At 50.1% G+C, this 21,280-nt stretch overlaps 5 protein-coding genes and 1 long non-coding RNA gene across 9 annotated transcripts; 4 read left to right on the forward strand and 2 right to left on the reverse strand.

Moving 5' to 3' along the window:
* The first annotated feature begins 48 nt into the window (after positions 1-48).
* On the forward strand, positions 49-5,023 carry LOC136183716 (uncharacterized). 4 transcript variants are annotated; one of them, XM_065970451.1, is made up of 9 exons: positions 49-1,352; positions 1,403-1,499; positions 1,550-1,942; positions 2,001-2,270; positions 2,326-2,523; positions 2,576-2,950; positions 3,008-3,229; positions 3,287-3,940; positions 3,999-5,023. In XM_065970451.1, the coding sequence occupies exons 2-9, from the start codon at positions 1,439-1,441 to the stop codon at positions 4,886-4,888; spliced, it is 3,063 nt and encodes a 1,020-aa protein (XP_065826523.1). In that variant the 5' UTR covers positions 49-1,352; positions 1,403-1,438; the 3' UTR covers positions 4,889-5,023. The 4 variants fall into 4 exon arrangements, with proteins under 4 accessions (XP_065826523.1, XP_065826524.1, XP_065826525.1 ...); XM_065970452.1 differs by having other exon boundaries at positions 49-829; positions 893-1,499; XM_065970453.1 differs by having other exon boundaries at positions 49-704; positions 893-1,499.
* A 237-nt stretch (positions 5,024-5,260) lies between these two features.
* On the forward strand, positions 5,261-9,749 carry LOC136183719 (uncharacterized). Its single transcript, XM_065970456.1, has 10 exons — positions 5,261-5,489; positions 5,546-6,053; positions 6,104-6,247; positions 6,308-6,694; positions 6,748-7,020; positions 7,074-7,265; positions 7,318-7,652; positions 7,708-7,929; positions 7,985-8,638; positions 8,692-9,749. Exons 7-10 carry the CDS (start codon positions 7,508-7,510, stop codon positions 9,564-9,566), a joined length of 1,896 nt encoding a protein of 631 aa, XP_065826528.1. The 5' UTR covers positions 5,261-5,489; positions 5,546-6,053; positions 6,104-6,247; positions 6,308-6,694; positions 6,748-7,020; positions 7,074-7,265; positions 7,318-7,507; the 3' UTR covers positions 9,567-9,749.
* Positions 9,750-10,508: 759 nt separating this feature from the next.
* LOC136183725 (uncharacterized) lies at positions 10,509-11,485 on the forward strand. Its single transcript, XR_010669227.1, has 3 exons — positions 10,509-10,789; positions 10,843-11,391; positions 11,462-11,485. It is a non-coding gene; the product is annotated as an uncharacterized lncRNA (long non-coding RNA).
* Positions 11,486-11,967: 482 nt separating this feature from the next.
* LOC136183718 (uncharacterized) lies at positions 11,968-15,555 on the forward strand. The gene is made up of 8 exons (XM_065970455.1): positions 11,968-12,054; positions 12,106-12,498; positions 12,558-12,827; positions 12,883-13,080; positions 13,136-13,471; positions 13,528-13,746; positions 13,804-14,457; positions 14,515-15,555. Exons 1-8 carry the CDS (start codon positions 11,994-11,996, stop codon positions 15,402-15,404), a joined length of 3,021 nt encoding a protein of 1,006 aa, XP_065826527.1. The 5' UTR covers positions 11,968-11,993; the 3' UTR covers positions 15,405-15,555.
* A 1,491-nt stretch (positions 15,556-17,046) lies between these two features.
* LOC136184178 (uncharacterized) lies at positions 17,047-18,423 on the reverse strand. Its single transcript, XM_065971027.1, has one exon. It carries the CDS (start codon positions 18,421-18,423, stop codon positions 17,047-17,049), a length of 1,377 nt encoding a protein of 458 aa, XP_065827099.1.
* A 205-nt stretch (positions 18,424-18,628) lies between these two features.
* LOC136200198 (uncharacterized) lies at positions 18,629-20,539 on the reverse strand. The gene is made up of 2 exons (XM_065990546.1): positions 20,166-20,539; positions 18,629-19,736 (listed from the first exon to the last, which is right to left on the reverse strand). Exons 1-2 carry the CDS (start codon positions 20,413-20,415, stop codon positions 18,796-18,798), a joined length of 1,191 nt encoding a protein of 396 aa, XP_065846618.1. The 5' UTR covers positions 20,416-20,539; the 3' UTR covers positions 18,629-18,795.
* Between the last annotated feature and the right edge of the window lie 741 nt (positions 20,540-21,280).

Here is a 21,280-nt window from a genome sequence, read left to right on the forward strand (position 1 = left end):
CGTGTACCTTCGCCGGCCCGGGACATGGTTTTAACGCGCGTTGGCTTTTCGATAACGGACGAACGACGGGCGTCCGACGGGCGGCACGTTCCGCGCTGTATCGTTTGACGAAAGCTGCCTTCCGCCGGACGGCTCTGCCAACTGTTTCATGGATGTCCCTGTTTCATTAAGACTTCCGCGGAATGAAGCGACTCATGGGCTTCAGCATCCGCCACAATGACGCAGCAAGAAAGCGCAGACGATTCGAGCGGCGGCTAAAGAGGCAAGCCAATGGATAGACAACTAATGAAGCCCACTTTTAGACGGAGCATGACCTTCGAAATCTATGAACGTGTCCATTCCGTACATAGATCTATTGTCCACAGTGGCACTGGTCCTATAGGCTACTGCACTGAAAAGACGCACTTCCTCGTTTCTGAAAAGCCAATTTCTCTTTTCGATCTTCGCTTTCCTCGAATCGTGGTAGATACGACGCGTTCAGTTTGCCCTCGGACCCTTGGTCAAATGCGAAAAGGGGCCGTTTCTCACGTAGATTGCCCAGCCAGAAACGATCCGCGTACTTACTACTACTACTGCAGTTGTGCTGGTAATCCTGAAAGGAACGATGTAGGAATTCGTTGTCGATCAAACTGTCGATCGAGCTCGAAGGAAGTCCTCAGAACATCTTATAGATGTCTATAAGCTCGTCGCCGTTCTATGAAACGGTGAGCACGAATGCGACGGCGTTCTCGTTCATCCGGCGATGGTTGGTAACCGGTGCCGACAGTTTCAGAGAGGTGACTCGATCGCACCAGCGGAATGAGACGAAACTCGCAACGAGTCTTAGCTTGTCAGCCTCAGCGCGTGTTCTGCCTGACATTTATCTCTGCTAGCTATCTCCTTCTCTTTCTAGCTCTCTGTCTGGCTCGGCAGCGAGAATTTGATTCTGCCCAATGGATATGACGGATCCAAGGTGATCGTTAGTGGCTTGCTGACCCGCGTCCCGTTTTGACGGAAGCGGTTCAACTTCCAAGGAAGCGATGTGGTTCCGGTCTCCTGCCACACAAACACAACGAAGGTATTCGTAATGACGCAGCATGAAGCGTAGATGACGCAAGTGGCGGGGCAAGTGTAACAGCGCGTTATCCTAATACAGTGTCCACTCGTGCATGCATGCATGTAGTGCGACGCTTTTTTCCATCTAAGACATCAGCGCTAGACAATTCAACCCACATGCCCCACTGGTTCTGCTAGTATAATTGAAGTAATAATGCGACCTAAAATTGAGGGAAGCAGCATAAAATTGGTGGAAGCGAATGATAGGAAATTCTATTTTCCTCTAAACCACAATGTTATTTAGCCGCTGACCTCCGGTAATTGTATGCTTCCAAAGTGAAGTATAAAAGAACGACTAGTTTGGTAGATTTGGCAGTCTCGTCTAGTCGCAGAAGACGACGATATGATGAATACGGCAGTCTTTGGATTCGTGCATGTGCTTCTCCTGGCTGCAGTCGTTGCAGGTAAAGAGTCACTCCAGTCGTTTCTTCTAACGATAAACTATTTCTTGCAGGAGAGAGATATTTCAGCACGTGCGAACCTCACTCACTTCCTGAAAATCGAGGAACCTTGAAGTATCCTTCTCCAGATAGCCGATTACCCTACTATGCCAAAAACGTTGACTGCACGTGGAAGTTTCAGCCTTCCACTTTTCTCGGTTCTCCCACCACTTGCGATCGGATGGTCGCAACAGTGGAGTTTCTTGATACCGAGAAGGACGGAGACATTCTCGAGATCATAGATTCATCCACGAACAGAGTCTTGGCCCGTCTTTCAGGACAATCTGAAAGTTCTCGCGGTTTTCCTAAACAGTACGTCGCTTGCTCTTCTGAATTAACAATTCGTTTCAAATCAAACAACAATTGGGAAAGAAGACACGGGTTTAAGATTTCCTACGCAACAGAGAGTACGTAGCTCGGCACAGTGGTACGCTCTATTAAAAATTAATTCGAACCGTACCGCAGGAAACATGCTCAATCCAAAAATTATGACGTTTGGGTACGTTGATGCAGACTGGACAATTTGCGGATCTGAGAGTCGTCCAGCCTGCTTGAACTTCTTCAATATCCCTGACGGCACCGATACCTTTTATGCCGATGTTTCTAACCGAGACGGCGACTCGGAAAGCGTCGGAATTACTTTCGAAGAAGGGTCAAGCAAGACTCTCTCTGCCAACAGACTGATCACATTTCAACTTACGCGGACCTATCAAGGCTTTAAAGCAGAACTCTGCGGTAACAGTGCATTATTGAGCTGCAGTAAACGACATCCGAAGACGCTTTTCATTAGGTACCACTACGTGTAAAGGTTCATCAGACTCAGTGCTAAATGGGCACGAATCCCAATCTGTCATTCAATATCTAAGACGGTGCTCCAAAGAGGCAGCTACCTACTGCGACAAAGGCTATCACAATTACGATGGTTTTAATAAACGATATTGTAATAACAACGGAGAATGGGATCGTCCAAGTCCACCCCAGTGCAAAAGTAGGGCATTTTTCAAAACAATTGGTTTTATGAAATATCGCCCTTTATGTAGGAATCAAGTGTTCCAATATACCTTCGATCGACAACGGACATTTTATCTTTTCCAACGAAAGCAAAAATGAATATTACGATGAAGAAAAGATTGAGTGGAAATGCGAAAAAGGCTATTCTCACGTAGATAACTTCTATAGTAGACATCCCTTTTCGCCTTTTCCCTTTCATTCAATATGGAACGAGATGGAACATATGCACGAGATGGAACATATGCACGAGATGGAACATATGCCACGTTACTACGATATGCCTCCTCCTTTGCACTGGAGGCTTCCAGGGCCAGTTTCTGACGATTTTCTCAGGCTTTTGGCATCGCGAGCAGGAAATATGACTTGCGGGGCTAATGGATGGAGAAGAGTTCCAAAATGCCAACGTAGGTCTTGTCTCCTAGAGTTCAAACGAAAAATGTTAAATAGGGATTCTTTTGCAGCTATTCGGTGTCCAAAAATTAGTCTGAATAACGGCACTGTTTCGACTAGAAAACAAATCGATTTTACGTACGGCCCCGGATCATTAGGCTGGGGTTACATCGACAGGAGGCCTCATTATCTGTCAACAGCTAGCTTTTCTTGCAACAGAGGATTTACCCTTGTTGGCCACAGTGTCGCCACCTGTATGGCTAATTCGAAATGGAACGTCCCTCTTCCCAAATGTACAGTGGAGTCATTGCATACAGTATTGGTTAAATATTTAATTTATTGAAATGTAGGTTTACCCATAACTGATGCGGTCAAAGACCAAATCGCAACGTTCGATAGCAATTTCTTGCTTCCCTTAGCAACGTATTCTCGCAATGCTCAGCCCGACGAGAATCTTCTCGGAAGACACGATCGCTCCGATGTGCTCGACGCGCAGTCCGACGTCAAACTGGATCTCCTCTTCGCTTTCAATATCGCCGAGAGAAGTCCTCTGGAAGAAGTGTATAAAAAATTTGTTAATAACACTATTATGAACTTCCCCATTGACGCAGAAAAGACCCGCGTGGCTGTCTTGGTTCTCATGAACGGAACGATTTGGAAATTTGTCGGTACACCCAATCAAACTGATTTGCTAGAAGGAAATCCTCATAACATCTCTGAAAATCTCGAAGAGTTCAGAGAAAACATTAATGAGATGTTCGAGACAGGATTAGGCAGCGAACCGCGAGTTGCGAAGAGAGTGGCTGTGATTGTTAACGAGAAACTCCCGAGGGTCGCTAATCAACAACGCGCTTTGGCTGCACTACAGCGTTACAATCAATTGAACGTCAAATCACTCCATATTTCGACGCGTGACTTGCCGCACTTTATGGAACCCACAGCGGACTTCATCGAATTCAACACAGCCGACGATTTCCATACCTTTGTGAACTACTCCAGCCCAAGTAAAATAACAGTGTAAATTGTTTGGTCTAGCGTCAAATCTCGTTTTTCTGTTTTCAGCTACGGTCGACGATCTTTGCGGTGTAGCTGGAGCTCCGGGCCAGCACTATCCCTTTTCCAACTTCTCGGTCGCAGCACGTGGGGCCTGGCCCTGGCTTGTCACCGTCCTGGGCAAGGGAGAGTACGAATGCGACGGCGTTCTCGTTCACCGCCGATGGGTAGTCACCGGTGCCGACTGTTTCAAAAAGGCGACTCGTACCAGCGGATGGTACAACGGCAAAATCAGCGGTTATAGAATAGGAGTTCGAGTTGGACAATACGAACTGAACGACAATGACGATGGACTGACGGTAAGCAAGTACGACGGAATCGACGTAGTCACTCGAGGAGATCATCCGCCGCCTGGACTGAAAGTGTGGCGCTCAACAAGAAGATTCAAACCGGATATACTCGAGAACAACATGGCTGTTATAAGGCTAGACAAGCCTATAGAGGTGAGCCGCTTTCGAAAGCCTATCTGTTCACCAAGGCATTCGGAGTACAACACGATGATGAGCGATGAAAGGATTGCAGTCGGACAGACGGCGTTCCTCGTCGGGTATCAATACGTGAAAAATGGCGAAAGAGTCGTCTCGAATGTTCCTATTGAGTCGAGTGTTGTTATAGCTAACTTGTCCGAATGCAAGCAGAGGTGGCCTCGGAAAACGATTATAGATTCGAATCTGTGTGTTCGAGGCATTCCTGGAGATATTTGCTATGGAGCGACGGGCACTCCTCTTATGTGTCAGGATCCTAAGACGAACCGATACGTTCTGTGCGGTGTTGGCAGTTTTGGCTTTGAGGAGTGCAAGGATGGATACGCCGTTTATACTAATATGAGGAAATACGAAGAGATGATACGCGACACCGTTAGGATGGAATCGTATTTGTATAAGAAGTCTCATTACTAATGCGGAATTAGGTGGCCGAGTGACTTTGTTCGTTTGTTTGGTTTGTTTCTCGTCTGTGCATGGTAGCGTTTTGTATAATTTTCGCTTCTTTGAAATTGGACTTTCTGTACGAAATGAAAAGGGTAGAAAAACAAACCAATAGACCGTTATCGTAGGTCAGCAATGCCGTTAAAATTCTCCGTTTTTCTTTTATCAATCTGAGCAGTAGTTACGGCTATACTATCCATGCTTCCACTAGCCTCGGATGCTTTCAGGGAGCGAGTCTGGGCGAGGCTACTAGGTTAGTAGTCTAGTAGGTTCCGTGGCTAATAAGGGCTCGCCTTTACGTCATCTGTAGCGTGCGTTCTGCCATGAAAAGATAACCTGGATAACCTGATGAGCTACGAGCTGGTGGTACAGTGAGTAGCCACTGTAGTATCGGCTCGACGGCGAACGGTTTTCTGACCGCGTTCCGCCCTGTATCATTTGACGAAAACTCGTCTGACGTCCGCGATCCGCGATGCCGCTATGACGCAGCAAGAAGCGCAGATATGACGCGAGCGACAGCTTAGGGGCAACAATAACAGGAAAACAGCGCACTTGTGGACTCAATTTATAAACGGCACGTAACCTTCGATCCATAATGAACGTCAATTGCATATTGTCCCCTCTCTCTAGGATCCGTACAATCCTCTTTACATGCAATTTAGGAATTAAACGAAGACTACGCGAATGCGTTGGCGTTATAATTCGATCACGTTGGATCACCGCCGATGGGTGGTAACCGCGGTGCCAGCTGTTTCTAAAAGTCGCAGTGTTAAAATTAACCGCTGATCGAACGTCCTGTTTTTGACCGGTCTGACTTCCGCGGATCTAACGTCTAATTGAAGACTTCCACGGAAGCGATGGGCTTCCGCTCCAAGCACGAAAAAACAGAGTGGGTGTTTTGTAATGACGCAGGAGGAAGCTCAAGTGGCGGGCACTGCTGCTTGTAGAGACCAGTAAAAAACATCTTCAAATTCGCATTGCATGTACAGTATGCATGAGTGGACACAGATGTAGACATGAATTAGGCGTCAGCAAGCTAGCAAAGACCGTACCTGCGTGAATGCGTGGGTTTAATTGTTCGGCATTGAAGCGACGTCATAATTTAATAAGCGAAAAGGAGGAAATTCAATCAGTGGATGTGCGTCTCTCTCCAAACCGCGACGTCACCTTGTACTTTAATTTTATTAGGGCTTCCAACGTGCGGTATAAAAGGACGACGAGTTTGGGAGATTTGGCAGTCTCGTCTAGTTGCAGAAGACAACGATACGATGAAAACGGCTGTCTTGGGTACGTGTACTATGCACGTCCTCCTCCTAGCTGCAGTCGTTGCAGGTAAAGAATTCAAAGGGATTCGATTCCGTTGTATTTGCTACTGTAAAGTATTATTTGCAGGAGAGAGATACGTCAGTTCGTGCGAACCTAATCTTCTACCTGGAAATCGAGGGACCTTGGAGTATCCTTCTCCAGAGAGCCGATTATCCCGCTATGGCGCAAATGTTGACTGCACGTGGAAATTTCAACCTGTGATGCCGCTTTTTGGTCATACCAACAAGTGCGATCGAATGGTTGCAACAGTGGAGTTTCTTGACACTGAGAAAGACGGAGACATTCTCGAGATCGTAGATTCATCAACGAACAGAGTCTTGGCCAGACTTTCAGGGAATTCTCTTGATTATCCTAAGCAGTACGTCGCTTGTTCTTCCGAATTAACAATTCGTTTCAAATCAAACAGTAACTGGGAAAGAGGAGACGGGTTTAAAATTTCCTATACAACAGACAGTACGTTTCGAATGGTACTGCTGTATAGATAATTATTTCAAACCTTACCTTAGGAAACATGATCAGTCCAAAAATTATTTCGGATGATGAGACTTTTCGTGCAGACTGGACAATTTGCGGATCCGAGAGTCGTCCGGCCTGCTTGAATTTCTTCAATATCCCTGACAACACCGATGCGTTTTTTGCCGAAGTTTCGAACGGAGAGGGCGACTCGGAACACGTCAAAATTTCTTACAAGGAAGGTTCAAGCAAGACTCTCTCTGCTAAGAGACTTGTCACTTTTAAACTGTCACGGACCTATCAAGGCTTCAAAGCGCATCTCTGTGGTAACAGTAAATATTGGGCTACAGTAGCAACGTCCAAACACAATTTATGTTAGGTACCACTACGTGTAAATCTTCGTCAGTGCTAAATGGACACGAATTTCGATCTACGAATCAATATTGGGGAAGATGCTATAGCGAGGCAACTACCTACTGCAAGCAAGGGTACCACAATTACGATAATTTTAAAACACGAGTGTGTAAGCATGACGGAAAATGGGATCATTCAAGTCCACCTCAGTGCAAAAGTAAGGAATTTTCAAGGCACTTTGTTTTATAAACTGGCGTTTTATGTGGTAGAAATCAAGTGTTCCAATATACCTACCATCGAAAACGGACATTTCATATTTTCCAACAAAAGCAAAAACGAATATTACGATGAAGAAAAGATCGAGTGGAAATGCGACAAGGGCTTCTCCCACGTAGAGGACTTTTATGGGAGACGTCCATTTCCCTTTTCTCCTTTTCCCTTTGATTCGAGACGGAACGAATGTCACATTACTACAATATTCCTCCTGCTTTACAATGGAGTCTTCCAGGACCGAGCCTTGACAACTTCCTCAGGCGTATGGCATCGCGAGTAGGAAATATGTCTTGCGGGGCTCATGGATGGAGAGGAGTTCCAAGATGCCAACGTAGGCCGGGCCTCTATACTTCTAATAAAAATTTTGAATATGAATTCTATTGCAGCCGTTCGATGTCCACAAATCAGTCTGAAAAACGGCACTGTTTCGACTAGAAAACAAGCCTATTATAGGTACCACAACGGGATTATTCGACTTGATCAAATAGACAGGAGACCTCATTATCTGTCGACTGCCAGCTTTTCTTGCAACAGCGGATTTACTCTTGTTGGCTACAGTGTCGCCACCTGTATGGCTAATTCGAAATGGAACGTCCCTCTTCCAAAATGTACAGGGGAGCCATTGTATAGAATGCTAATTATTATTGATTTATTCACATTTAGGTTTGCCTGAAACGAATTCGGTCAAACACCAAATCGCGACGTTCGAGAACAAATTCCTGCTTCCTTTAGCAACGTATTCTCGCAATGCCCAACCTGACGAGAATCTTCTCGGAAGACACGATCGCTCCGATGTGCTCGACGCGCAGTCCGACGTCAAACTGGATCTCCTCTTCGCTTTCAATATTGGCGAGAGAAGTCCTCTGGAAAAAGTGTATAAAAAATTTGTCAATAACACTATTATGAACTTCCCCATCGACACAGAAAAGACCCGCGTAGCTGTCTTGGTTCTCATGAACGGAACAATTTGGAAATTCGTTGGTACACCCAATCAAACTGACGTTCTCGAAGGAAATCCTCATAACATCTCAGAAAATCTCGAAGAGTTCATGGAAAATATTAACTTGATGTTTGAGACAGGATTAGGCAGCGAACCGAGAGATGCGAAGAGAGTGGCTTTAATTGTCAGCGAACAACTTCCGAGGGTCGCTAATCAACAACGCGCTTTGGCTGCACTGCTGCGTTACGGGCAATTGAACGTGAAATCACTCATTATTTCGACGCGAGACTTGCCGCATTACATGGAACCCACGGCGGATTTTATCGAATTTCACACCGCCCATGATTTCCACACCTTTGTGAATTACTCAAGCCCAAGTAAAAATGGGGTGTTGCGTTCGGACTGGCGTCAATTATGTTTTTCTGTATAGCTACGGTCGACGATCTTTGCGGTGTAGCTGGAGCTCCGGGCCAGCGCTATCCCTTTTCAAACTTCTCGGTTGCAGCACGTGGGGCCTGGCCCTGGCTCGTCACCGTCCTAGGCAAGGGAGAGTACGAATGCGACGGCGTACTCGTTCACCGCCGATGGGTAGTCACCGGTGCCGACTGTTTCAAAAAAGCGACTTACAACGGCAAAATCAACGGTTATAGAATAGAAGTCCGAGTTGGACAATATGAACTGAACGACAAGGACGACGGACTGACGTTAAGCGAGTACGACGGAATCGACGTTCTCACTCGAGGAGATCATCCGCCGCTTGGACTGAAAGTGTGGCGCTCAACAAGAAGATTCAAACCGGATATACTCGAGAACAACATGGCTGTTATAAGGCTAGACATGCCTATAGAGGTGAGCCGCTTTCGAAAGCCTATCTGTTCACCAAGGCATTCGGAGTACAACACGATGATGAGCGATGAAAGGATTGCAGTCGGACAGACGGCGTTCCTTGTCGGGTATCAATACGTGAAAAATGGCGAACGCGTCGTCTCGAATGTTCCTATTGAGTCGAATGTTGTTATAGCTAATTTGTCCGAATGCAAGCAGAGATGGCCTCAGAAAACGATTATAGATTCGAATCTGTGTGTTCGAGGCATTCCTGGAGATATTTGCTATGGAGGGACTGGCACTCCTCTTATGTGTCAGGATCCTAAGACGAACCGATACATTCTGTGCGGTGTTGGCAGTTTTGGCTTTGAGGAGTGCAAGGACGGATATGCCGTGTATACTAACATGAGGAAGTACGAAGAGATGATACGCGACACCGTTAGGATGCAATCGAGTTTGTATAACAAGATTATTTACTAATGAGACAATTTGCGGAAGTGACCGAGTGAGTACAGTTTGTTTGGTTTGTTAATTTTTGTCTGTGGTAGCGTTTTGCATCATTATACTTTCTGTGCGAATTTTTTTTTTTCGATCACTCACTGATGCAGGGGCCCTGCACTGATGGGTGGTATCTGTTTCAAAAAGACGCAGCATCGTCCTGTTTTTTGACGGGTCTGACTTCCGCGGATCTAACGTCTAATTGAAGACTTCCACGGAAGCGATGGGCTTCCGCTCCAAGCACGTAAAAGCAAGTGGGTGTTATGTAATGACGCAGGAGGAAGCGCAAGTGGCGGGGCACTGCTGCTGGTAGAAACCAGCAGAAAACGTCTTCAAATTCGCACTACATGTATGCATGAGTGGCCACAGATGCAGACAAGAATCAGCAAGCAAAGACCGTACCTGCGTGAATACGTGGGTCTAATTGTTCGCCATTGAAGCGACGTCATAATTTAATAAGCGAAAAGGAGGAAATTCAATCAGTGGATGTGCGTCTCTCTCCAAACCGCAACGTCACCTTGTACTTTAATTTTATTAGGGCTTCCAACGTGCGGTATTTTTTTTTTTTTTTTTTTTGACGTGATTTATGTGTAGCGGTGCAAGTCGAAGAGCTGGTAACCGACCCGCGCTTGTGGCTCGATCGTCTGACGACATCATGAATCCGTCCCATCGCTATTTGCTTGAGCAGCGGATTAGACGTGTCTTGCGTTGATGTACTGAAGGCGGGAATTTCAGATTGCTAAACTGTCGTTTTGGATGGATGCGCGCACGCTATTTATTTGGACAGACCCCGTTGCACAGCACAGCTGATAACCAGGGCTGATAACGGAATTCATTCAAAAGCGGCATCTAAAACCACTTTGAAATATGTATTAAAAACCGTACCCGGATATTTTTAAAAATGAATCAGTCGCATAACTACGGAGCTCGCATGAGGCCACGGTTTTAACGCGCGTTGGCTTTCGATAACGAACGACGCAGGGCGAACGACGAGCGTTCGTGCACGTAACAACGTTGCTCAGGGCGACACCGTCTCTATCGCGACACGTTCCGCGCTGTATGGATTGACGAAAGCTGCCTTCCGCCGGACGGCTCTGCCAACTGTTTCATTAGGACTTCCGCGGAATGAAGCGACTCATGGGCTTCAGCATCCGCCAAGATGACGCAGCAGGAAAGCGCAGACGATGCGAGCGGCGGCTAAGGAGGCAAGCCAATGGATACTAGACAACTAATGAATACTGTAACGGCGCACTTGCAGACGGATCGAGCATGACCTAAGAAATTCATGAACGTGTCCATTCCATACATATTGTCCACAGTGGCACTGGTGGCACCTGGTGGAACTTTCCTTCGGATCCCTATGCACTGAAAAGACGCACTTCCTCGTTTCTGAAAAGCCAGTTTCTCTTTTCGATCTTCGCTTTCCTCGAATCGTGTTAGATATCTACGTACGATGCGTTCAGTTTCCCCATGCAGACCCTTGGTCTATGAAAAGGGGCCGTTTCTCACGTAGATTGCCTAGCCACAAACGATCCACGTACTCACTACTACTGCAGCTGTTTTGGTATTGTAATCCTGAAAGGAAAGATGTAGGAATTCGTTGTCAATCAAACTGTCGAGCTTAAAGGAAGTCCTCAGAACATCTTATAGATGCCTTTAGGCTCGTCGCCGTCCTGTTAAACGGTGAGCACAAATGCGACGGCGTTCTCGTTCATCCATCGATGGTCGGTAACCGGTGCCGACAGTTTCAAGAGGCGACTCGATCGCACCAGCGGAATGAGACGAAACTCGCAGCGAGTCTTAGCTTGTCATGCAGCTAGCCTCAGCGCGTGTTCGTCTGACATTTATCTCTGCTAGCTATCTCCTTCTCTTTCTAGCTCTCTTTCTAGCTCTGTCTGGCTGGCTCGGAAGTGAAAATTTGATTCTGCCTAATGGATATGACGGATCCAAAGTGATCGTTAGCGGCTTGCTGACCCGTGTCCCGTTTTGGCGGAAGCGGCTCGACTTCTAAGGAAGCGATGTGGTTCCGGTCTCCCGCCACAGTATTCGTAATGACGCAGCAGGAAGCGTAGATGATGCAAGTGGCGGGGCAAGTGTAACAGCGCTAATACAGTGTCCACTCGTGCATGCATGCATGCATGTAGTGCGACTTGGAAGACGTTTTTCCATCTAAGACATCAGCGTTAGACAATTCAACCCACATGCCCCACTTAATTAATTATGAGACATAAAATTGAGGGAAGCAGCATAAAATTGGTGGAAGCGAATGATAGGAAATTCTATTTTCCTCTAAACCACGATGCTATATAACCGCTGACCGCTGGTAATTGTATGCTTCCAAAGTGAAGTATAAAAGAACGACGACTTTGGTAGATTTGGCAGTCTCGTCTAGTCGCAGAATACGACGATATGATGAACAGGGCAGTCTTTGGATTCGTGCACGTACTTCTCCTGGCTGCAATCGTTGCAGGTAAAGAGTTCGCTCCAGTCCTTTCTTGTAACAATAAACTATTTCTTGCAGGAGAGCGATATGTCAGTACGTGCGAACCTTACCTACTGCCTGAAAGTCGAGGAACCTTGGAGTATCCTCTTCCAAATAGCCGAGTACCCTACTATGCCAGAAACGTCGACTGCACGTGGAAGTTTCAGCCTGCCACTTTTCTCGGTATTCCTACCTCTTGCGATCGCATGGTCGCAACAGTGGAGTTTCTTGATACTGAGGAGGACGGAGACATCCTCGAGATCATAGATTCATCAACAAACAGAGTCTTGGCCAGTCTTTCAGGACAATCTGAAAGTTCTCGCGGTTTTCCTAAACAGTACGTCGCTTGCTCTTCTGAATTAACGATTCGTTTCAAATCAGACAACAATTGGGAAAGAAGACACGGGTTTAAGATTTCCTACGCAACAGACAGTACGTAGCTCGGCACAATGGTACGCTTTATAAAAAAATTAATTCCAACCGTACCGCAGGAAACATGCTCAATCCAAAAATTATGACGTTTGGGTATGTTGATGCAGACTGGACAATTTGCGGATCTGAGAGTCGTCCAGCCTGCTTGAATTTCTTCAATATCCCTGACGGCACCGATATCTTTTATGCCGATGTTTCTAACCGAGTCGGCGACTCGGAAAGCGTCGGAATTACTTTCGAAGAAGGGTCAAGCAAGACTCTCTCTGCCAACAGACTGATCACATTTCAACTTACGCGGACCTATCAAGGCTTTAAAGCAGAACTCTGCGGTAACAGTGCATTATTGAGCTGCAGTAAACGACATCCGAAGACGCTTTTCATTAGGTACCACTACGTGTAAAAGTTCATCAGACTCAGTGCTAAATGGATACGAATCCCAATCTGTCATTCAATATTTAGGACGGTGCTCCAAGAAGGCAGCTACCTACTGCGACAAAGGCTATCACAATTACGATGGTTTTAATAAACGATATTGTAATAACAACGGAGAATGGGATCGTCCAAGTCCACCCCAGTGCAAAAGTAGGGCATTTCTCAAAACAATTGGTTTTATGAAAAATCGCCTTTTATTTCGTAGGAATCAAGTGTTCCAATATACCTTCGATCGACAACGGACATTTTATCTTTTCCAACGAAAGCAAAAATGAATATTACGATGAAGAAAAGATTGAGTGGAAATGCGACAAGGGCTATTCCCACGTAGATAACTTCTACAGTAGACATCCCTTTTCTCCTTTCCCCTTTCATTCAATCTGGGACAAGATGGATTATATGTCACTTCACTACTATATGCCTCCTCCCTTGCACTGGAGGCTTCCAGGGCCAGGTTCTGATTTTCTCAGGCTTTTGGCATCGCGAGCAGGAAATATGACTTGCGGGGCTAATGGATGGAGAACAGTTCCTAAATGCCAACGTAGGCCTTGTCTCTGAGAGTTCAAACGACAAATTTTAAAAATTGATTTTTTGCAGCTATTCTATGTCCACAAATTAGACTGAAAAACGGCACGGTTTCGACTAGAAGGCAAATTGACTTTATGCACCGCGGATCTTCAAGCTGGGGTTACATAGACAGGAGGCCTCATTATCTGTCGACTGCTAGCTTTTCTTGCAACAGAGGATTTACCCTTGTTGGCCACAGTGTCGCCACCTGTATGGCTAATTCGAATTGGAACGTTCCTCTTCCCAAATGTACAGTGGAGTCATTGCATACAGTATTGGTTAAACATTTAATTTATTAAAATGCAGGTTTACCCAAGACTGATGCGGTCAAGGACCAAATCGCAACGTTTGAGAGCAATTTCTTGCTTCCCTTAGCAACGTATTCTCGCAATGCCCAACCCGACGAGAATCTTCTCGGAAGACACGATCGCTCCGATGTGCTCGACGCGCAGTCCAACGTCAAACTGGATCTCCTTTTCGCTTTCAATATCGCCGAGAGAAGTCCTCTGGAAGATGCGTATAAAAAATTTGTTAATAGCACTATTATGAACTTCCCTATCGACGCAGAAAAGACCCGCGTGGCTGTCTTGGTTCTCATGAACGGAACGATTTGGAAATTTGTCGGTACGCCCAATCAAACTGAGTTGCTCGAAGGAAATCCTCATAACATCTCTGAAAGTCTCGAAGAGTTCATAGAAAACATTAATTTGATGTTTGAGACAGGATTAGGCAGCGAACCGCGAGTTGCGAAGAGAGTGGCTGTGATTGTTAGCGAGCAACTTCCGAGGGTCGCTAATCAACAACGCGCTTTGGCTGCACTACAGCGTTACAATCAGTTAAACGTCAAATCACTCTATATTTCAACGCGTGACTTGCCTCACTATATGGAGCCCACAGCGGACTTCATCGAATTAAACACAGCCGACGACTTCCACGCGTTTGTGAACTACTCGAGCCCAAGTAAAATAACAGGATGAATTGTTTGGTCTAGCGTCAAATCTTGTTTTTTCTGTGCAGCTACGGTGGACGATCTTTGCGGTGTGGCTGGAGCTCCGGGCCAGCACTATCCCTTTTCCAACTTCTCGGTTGCAGCACGTGGGGCCTGGCCCTGGCTTGTCACCGTCCTTGGCAAGGGAGAGTACGAATGCGACGGCGTACTCGTACACCGCCGATGGGTAGTCACCGGTGCCGACTGTTTCAAGAAAGCGACTCGTACCAGCGGATGGTACGAAGGCAAAATCAGCGGTTATAGAATAGGAGTCCGAGTTGGACAATACGAACTGAACGACAATGACGACGGACTGACGGTAAGCAAGTATGACGGAATCGACGTAGTCACTCGAGGGGATTATCCGCCGCCTGGACTGAAAGTGTGGCGCTCAACAAGAAGATTCAAACCTGATACACTGAAACACAACATGGCTGTTATAAGGCTAGACAAGCCTATAGAGGTGAGCCGCTTTCGAAAGCCTATCTGTTCACCAAGGCATTCGGAGTACAACACGATGATTAGCGATGAAATGATTGCAGTCGGACAGACGGCGTTCCTCGTCGGGTATCAATACGTGAAAAATGGCGAAAGAGTCGTCTCGAATGTTCCTATTGAGTCGAGTATTGTTATAGCTAACTTGTCCGAATGCAAGCAGAGGTGGCCTGAGAAAACGATTTTAGATTTGAATCTATGTGTTCGAGGCATTCCTGGAGATATTTGCTATGGAGCAACGGGCACTCCTCTTATGTGTCAGGATCCTAAGACGAATAGATACGTTCTGTGCGGTGTGGGCAGTTTTGGCTTTGAGGACTGCAGGGAAGGATACGCCGTGTATACTAACATGAGGAAGTACGAAGAGATGATACGCGACACCGTTAGGATGGAATCGTATTTGTATAACAAGTCTCACTACTAATGCGGAAGTGGCCGAGTGACTTTGTTTGTTTGTTTGTTTGTTTGGTTTGTTAGTTTGTCCGTCGGTGGTAGCGTTTTGTAGTATCATTTTCGTTTCTTTGGATTTTCTTTACAAAATGGTTTATTTTGAAAAGGGTAGAAAAACAAACAAATATTCCGTTATCTACGGTGGCCCTGTAGGGTCAATTAAAAAGACGAAGTATATAAGGGTCAACCACAATACTTTTCCCACTTAGCCACGTTGCTTATCCTACTCATCATTCCCAATTACCCACAATACTTTACTACCTATTGACACTTATATACTTCGACTTTTTAATTGATCCTACAGGGCTACCGTAGTTATCCCCTCTATCCCCTCTTCGTTAGTTCCCCGAACACCAGGGCGCGCGCGCGAGCGAAGCCCGCGCGCGCCCTGGTGGGAGGGTCTCTTAAACGTGATCGGGCAAAATCTCAAAGTGTGTATCTGTCGGTAACGCTCACGTCACAATCGCTCATTAACGCCCCGATCCGCAGGCTGTGTCCCCCGAACCGCTCTGACTCCACCCCAGCCTTGTCCAGCGCCGCCCGCAAACCGTCGACGAGCTGCCTTCGCGTCAGCGGGGCGCCATTTGGCCACAGGAACAGCGGGCCTTCCTGGGAGCCTCTTGCCGCCACGTAAGCTAAAAGCGCGGACACTGGGCACATCCCTCCCGGCGGAGCCCGACCCAGGAAGACAAAAGCCCCCTCGCCGAACTGGTCGGTTTTAGACATCTTGATTCGTAACCTCACCCACGACGGGTCGGGGAAACGGTCGACGGCCAAGTCCCGCACCACTAGATGCCGCAACGGCGAAAACTCTCGAAGGGACGGCACCGTGAACTCCCCGACACGGAGGCACCCAAAAAACCCTACACACACTGCCGCCCACAGAAGCCGCGCCTGTGCCTGGTCCGCGAACCCGTTCCAAACGCCCCGCAATCGTGCCAGCAGAGGAACCGTCAGCGGCAAGCGAGAGTCCGTCTGACGCCGCCCCTCGTTTGCCTGCACGCGCTGAATACCCCGCAGCAGGCGGTCCAATAGCGGCGGCCGCGGTTGGAATGGGTCGGCGGCCCCCGCCGTGATGTGGAGGCTGCGCACCGCGGAGAGATACTGGCGCACGGTCGAGGCCGCGCAGCCGTCCTCCGCCAGCGCCGACGCAAAGAGGCAGAACGTGTCGAGCGAAGCGGGAACCGGACATATATTAAGGGCTTCACAGAACGACAGAAAACGACGCTGGCCGGACGAGTACGCTCTCCGTGATGCTGGAGCCAGGCCGTTTAGCGTGTAGACGCGACGAGCCGCTTCCAGTGCGGGGAGGTCCAGGCCTCGTCGCCCCCAAGGAGGGCGTCGAGCGCGACGGCCACCCCGTCCGGCACGACTCGCATGTCCAGCGCCACCTGCGAAAACGGCAGTCCAGTACGGTCGGCCCCTCGCGACAGCGCGTCTGCGAAAACATTATCTACCCCCGCTATGTGTTCCGACCGAAAGCAAAAATTAAGTTGGGCTGCGACGAACTGCAACGCGCGCAGAAGAGGCAGCAGCCGCCCGTCCCTACTAGATCCGGAGTTGATCGCCGCCACGACCGTGGTGTTGTCGCACTGGAACAGCACCGACTCGCCACGCTACGTGGGACCCCAGACCACGGCCGCCACCAGCACCGGATAGAGCTCCTTGGGCGCGATCGGCTGATCGCGCCATGGCAACGACCAAGGCGATGCAAAACCCCGCCACGGAGAAGAGGAGACGGCAACGGCGCCGTAGCCCCAACAGCCAGACGCGTCCGATTGCACGCGCAACGAAGGAGCCCATGAGCCGACCGTCGACGCCAGCCCGACGCCGTTCCACGACGCCGCAAACGCCAGCCACCACGCGATATCCGCCCGCGCGGCCTGATTCAGGCGCACAAAACGGTCGAGCTGCCGCGCCGTGTGAGCGAGGTCCAGAAGTCGACGCACGAACGACCGGCCCGGACGCACGACCAGACTCGCGTGATGCATCAAGCCGACGAGAGACAAGAGCTCCCGCTTAGTGCACGCCCGCTTGCCCGCGACAGCCGTCAGCTGCGACCTCAATCTGTGAAGCTTGTCCTCCGGGAGCCGCAAGACGCCGGCCACCGTGTCGAACTCGATCCCCAGAAAGGTGAGCGTCGACGCCGGACCCTCAACCTTATGCATCGCGACCGGGACGCCGAGCACCTTGCACACCGCCAACGCCCTCTCCAAATTGCGAGCGCACTCCGACTTCCCGGCCCGGCCCAGCACGAGAAAGTCGTCGAGGTAGTGGAGACCGACGGTGACGCCAGCGCGGAACATGATCCACAGCAGGGCGTCCGCGACGGCGGAGAAGATCTTCGGCGCCGACCTCAGGCCAAAAGGCAACGCCGCGTCGAGGTACACTGCACCTTTCCAGCGAACGCCGAGAAGACAACGGTCGTCCGGATGCACCGGAACCACGCGGTACGACGCTCGAAGGTCCAGCTTCGCAAGGAGGCAATCCGGACCAAGCAGGCGTACGAGGTCGACTGCGTCGTCGATACTCGCATAGCGAAGCGAGCACCAACGACGATCGACCCCGTCGTTAACGCTGGCTGCCGCTGGAGCTGACAAATCGACGATGAGCCGCCACCGACCCGGTTGGTGAGGCTTCGGCAGAACGCCAAACGGGCTGACGTGCACCCGAGACGCGTACGGCGAGGCATCCAACGGCAGCATGCGTCGAGCGCGGACTTCGTCGTAGAGGTAGCCGTCGACGACCTCGGCGTGAGCCGTCGCCGAGCGTAAATTGCGCCCGGACACGCGCAACGGGCTGCCCGACGCGAACCCGATGCGAAAGCCCTCTCGAAAACCCTTGCAGATGTATTCGGCGAACGAACGATCCGGATGAGGCGCTAGCCAAAAAACCCAGCGATCGAGCACTACGGGCGTAGTCACCGTCGCCAGGGGCGCCGGCAACGGGTGACCATTTCGCACGCAGGCTTGGAGCGCAAAGAGGTCCGCCATGTAGCGATAGCGACCCCCCAAAACGTTGCACGCCAGCGAGCGAAGGCGCTCGAGCTCTACACACGAAAAAACACAACCATACGGCGCCCAAACCTGCGCGACGTGGAGGGGAGAACGCTCGGAACGACGGAAAAAATACGCGAAAGCCATGGAGAACGGCCAGAAGCCAAAGGCGAAGAGCAAACGAGAAAAAGGAAAAAGCCAATAAATACGCAATAATCACGATAAGCCAGCACACGCGCGCTAACCACGCGCAACTGCACAGCCGAAGCGATAACGACAAAGAAAACCAAAAAACGCCAACGAACAACCAACTAGCCGTGGCTACACTAGCAGTAGTCCACAAACGAAAACGTCACGCAGCCAACGCAGTTACTCCGGACGCCCGCCGCGCGACACGGGCGAGCGCTCCCGATCGCTGCCTCGACGAACGCCACGCGACTCCCGGCCACGATCGCCTTTTCCCGGGTCGTTACGCTCGCGACGGGGCGAATCGCAGTGCTTGGCCCGATGAGCTCCCCAACAAACATTGCACACGTGCCGGTAAGTGCAATTCGGGAACTGACATGCTCCCTCGTTGTATCCGCGGCAAATCGGCCGTGGTTTTGTGCGAGCACCCGCCGGCGACGCGGCGCGAGCCACATTTCGATCCGTCGAGGCATCGCGCAACGAGCAAACGGCTTTAACGTGGTCGGTATCCAGGCAGAGAGGGCAGCGCGGCGCATTGTTGCCGAGAGCCACGAACGTCTGGGCATAAATGCCCTGATGCGGTGTGGCCCAGTCCAACGCCGGACGCACAGCGGCGAGCTTACGGAAACGCGTGTCGTAAGTACGCCAACCCTCGCCCCCGAGTTTGGCCGCTTCCTGTAGGATGAGGCGCATATACGAGAACAGCGACGCCGCGCGTGATGGGTCGCCAGCGCAGCGTACGATCGCGTACGTACTAAAACAGCGCGCCCAGCTAAGGACGCTCGGAATCGAGCGCAGCTGGGAGCGCGACTGAGGCATCCACTCGAAAAACGGACCAACCTCGCGCTTCAACAGCTCGAGGTTGTCCGGCAGAAGCTCCGCCAGCTCCACGTACTGACCCGCCTGGATCTTCGCCACCATCTTGCCGGAGACTGACACGCCGTCCTCCAACGCGAAGTCCGGCGACGTTGGCGGAGGAACCGCCTGAGCCAGCGCACGTGCCAGAGCCCCGAACGAGGTGCCGTCGACCGCGGCAGCGGACGGCACCACTCCAGGAGGCGCCTCGCCGTCCCCGAGCACCGCGATACCGGGGATCGCCGGCATCTGAGGTAGCTCCTCCAACGCTAGGAACACAAAGAACACCGCCGTACACCACGCACGCAGGCACGCAGGCCGAAAAGACACGCAGACACACCCAGAAGAGCGCCGCGCCGTGCAACCACGTACTCAGCTGCCCAAAACCGCGCGGGCGCCAACCGCGCGCCACGAAACCACGTACTCAGCTGCCCGAGACCGCGCGGGCGCCAAGCGCGCGCAAAATTAGCAACAATGCAGCTGCGCCGCTGCGCCGCCGCCGCAGAAACCACGACGCGTGCAGCTGAGACCGAGCCCGCGCCCGCCACGAGCCACAGGTGCACCGCGAAAGGAAGACAGGAGAGGACGGGAAGGGGGGTTAGGGAGTGGGTAGGGAAAAACGTAAGGAAAAAACGGGGACCACCGAACCTCCTCCGCGGGAACCAGCCGGGCGAAAAGGCCAAAGCTACCGTACTTACCGTGCTCCCGGGAAGCGTTTCCATCCGACGCGCCGTCGGCCGGTAGAGCCGCCTGGCCCGCGTGTTGCGCGTACGCGGCCACGCCCGCTTGCACGGCATTCTGGATAATCGCCTGAAGCGCCGGTCCGGTGACAGCGACCACCGGGTTTTGCGCGTCGCGCTGCTGCTGGATAGCAGGTTGCTGATCCTGCAATCGCTGAGCTTGATCCGGCGGGTTTTGAAGAGCTTGATCCGGCGGGTTTTGATCCATGATGATGAGAAAGAAGAGAAAAGATTGCGTCGCGCGTAGGTGTGCTCGCCTCGGCCGCTGTGATGCGAATGAGCCCGCCCACGCCCGACGCTCCGTATCAACGACGGTTAACAATAATGTTAACCTGCCAAACACCAGGGCGCGCGCGCGAGCGAAGCCCGCGCGCGCCCTGGTGGGAGGGTCTCTCAAACGTGATCGGGCAAAATCTCAAAGTGTGTATCTGTCGGTAACGCTCACGTCACAATCGCTCATTAACCAATCACACACACAGGTGCCTTTATGACATCACATTCATTGTGATGTCATACTCTCCCGTATATTGAACAACTGGTACCAAAAAGGTGACGTCAGAGTAGATAGTAACCCCGGATTGTGTTCAATAGTTTGCAGCATAGATATAACAGTCCTGTTATATCTACCAAGGATAAATACTAATAGAAACATAATTTAAGGAGCACATTTATCAAGGGAACGCAGCTAAGGAGCACGTTGGGTTTGTCGTGCTGCGAGCGAAGCTCGCAACACGCACACCCCAACTGCGAGCTGATAATAGGCCTCGTGACACGATCACCCGAAGGGGCAGGCTGGGGAGGGTAGTAGCTCTGTGTCGCATGATCAAATTAGCTAATTGTAGGGTTTTGCGAAAAATGATGCATGCAACGGTTAGGCAGTGCTGATGGTGTTCGGGGATCACATGATGGCTCACAAAAGGCCATCATTATCTAGATCCTCCTCGCTGCCGTCATTGCAGGTAAACAATTCAAAGAGATTCGGCTTCGTTGTATTTCTTACAGTCAACTATTTCTTGCAGGACAGAGACACGTCAGTTCAGCGCTCACTTCCTTCCTGAAAATCGAGGAACCTT

This window comes from Oscarella lobularis, chromosome 2 (assembly GCF_947507565.1).
Source record: "Oscarella lobularis chromosome 2, ooOscLobu1.1, whole genome shotgun sequence".
Classification (NCBI taxonomy): domain Eukaryota; kingdom Metazoa; phylum Porifera; class Homoscleromorpha; order Homosclerophorida; family Oscarellidae; genus Oscarella; species Oscarella lobularis.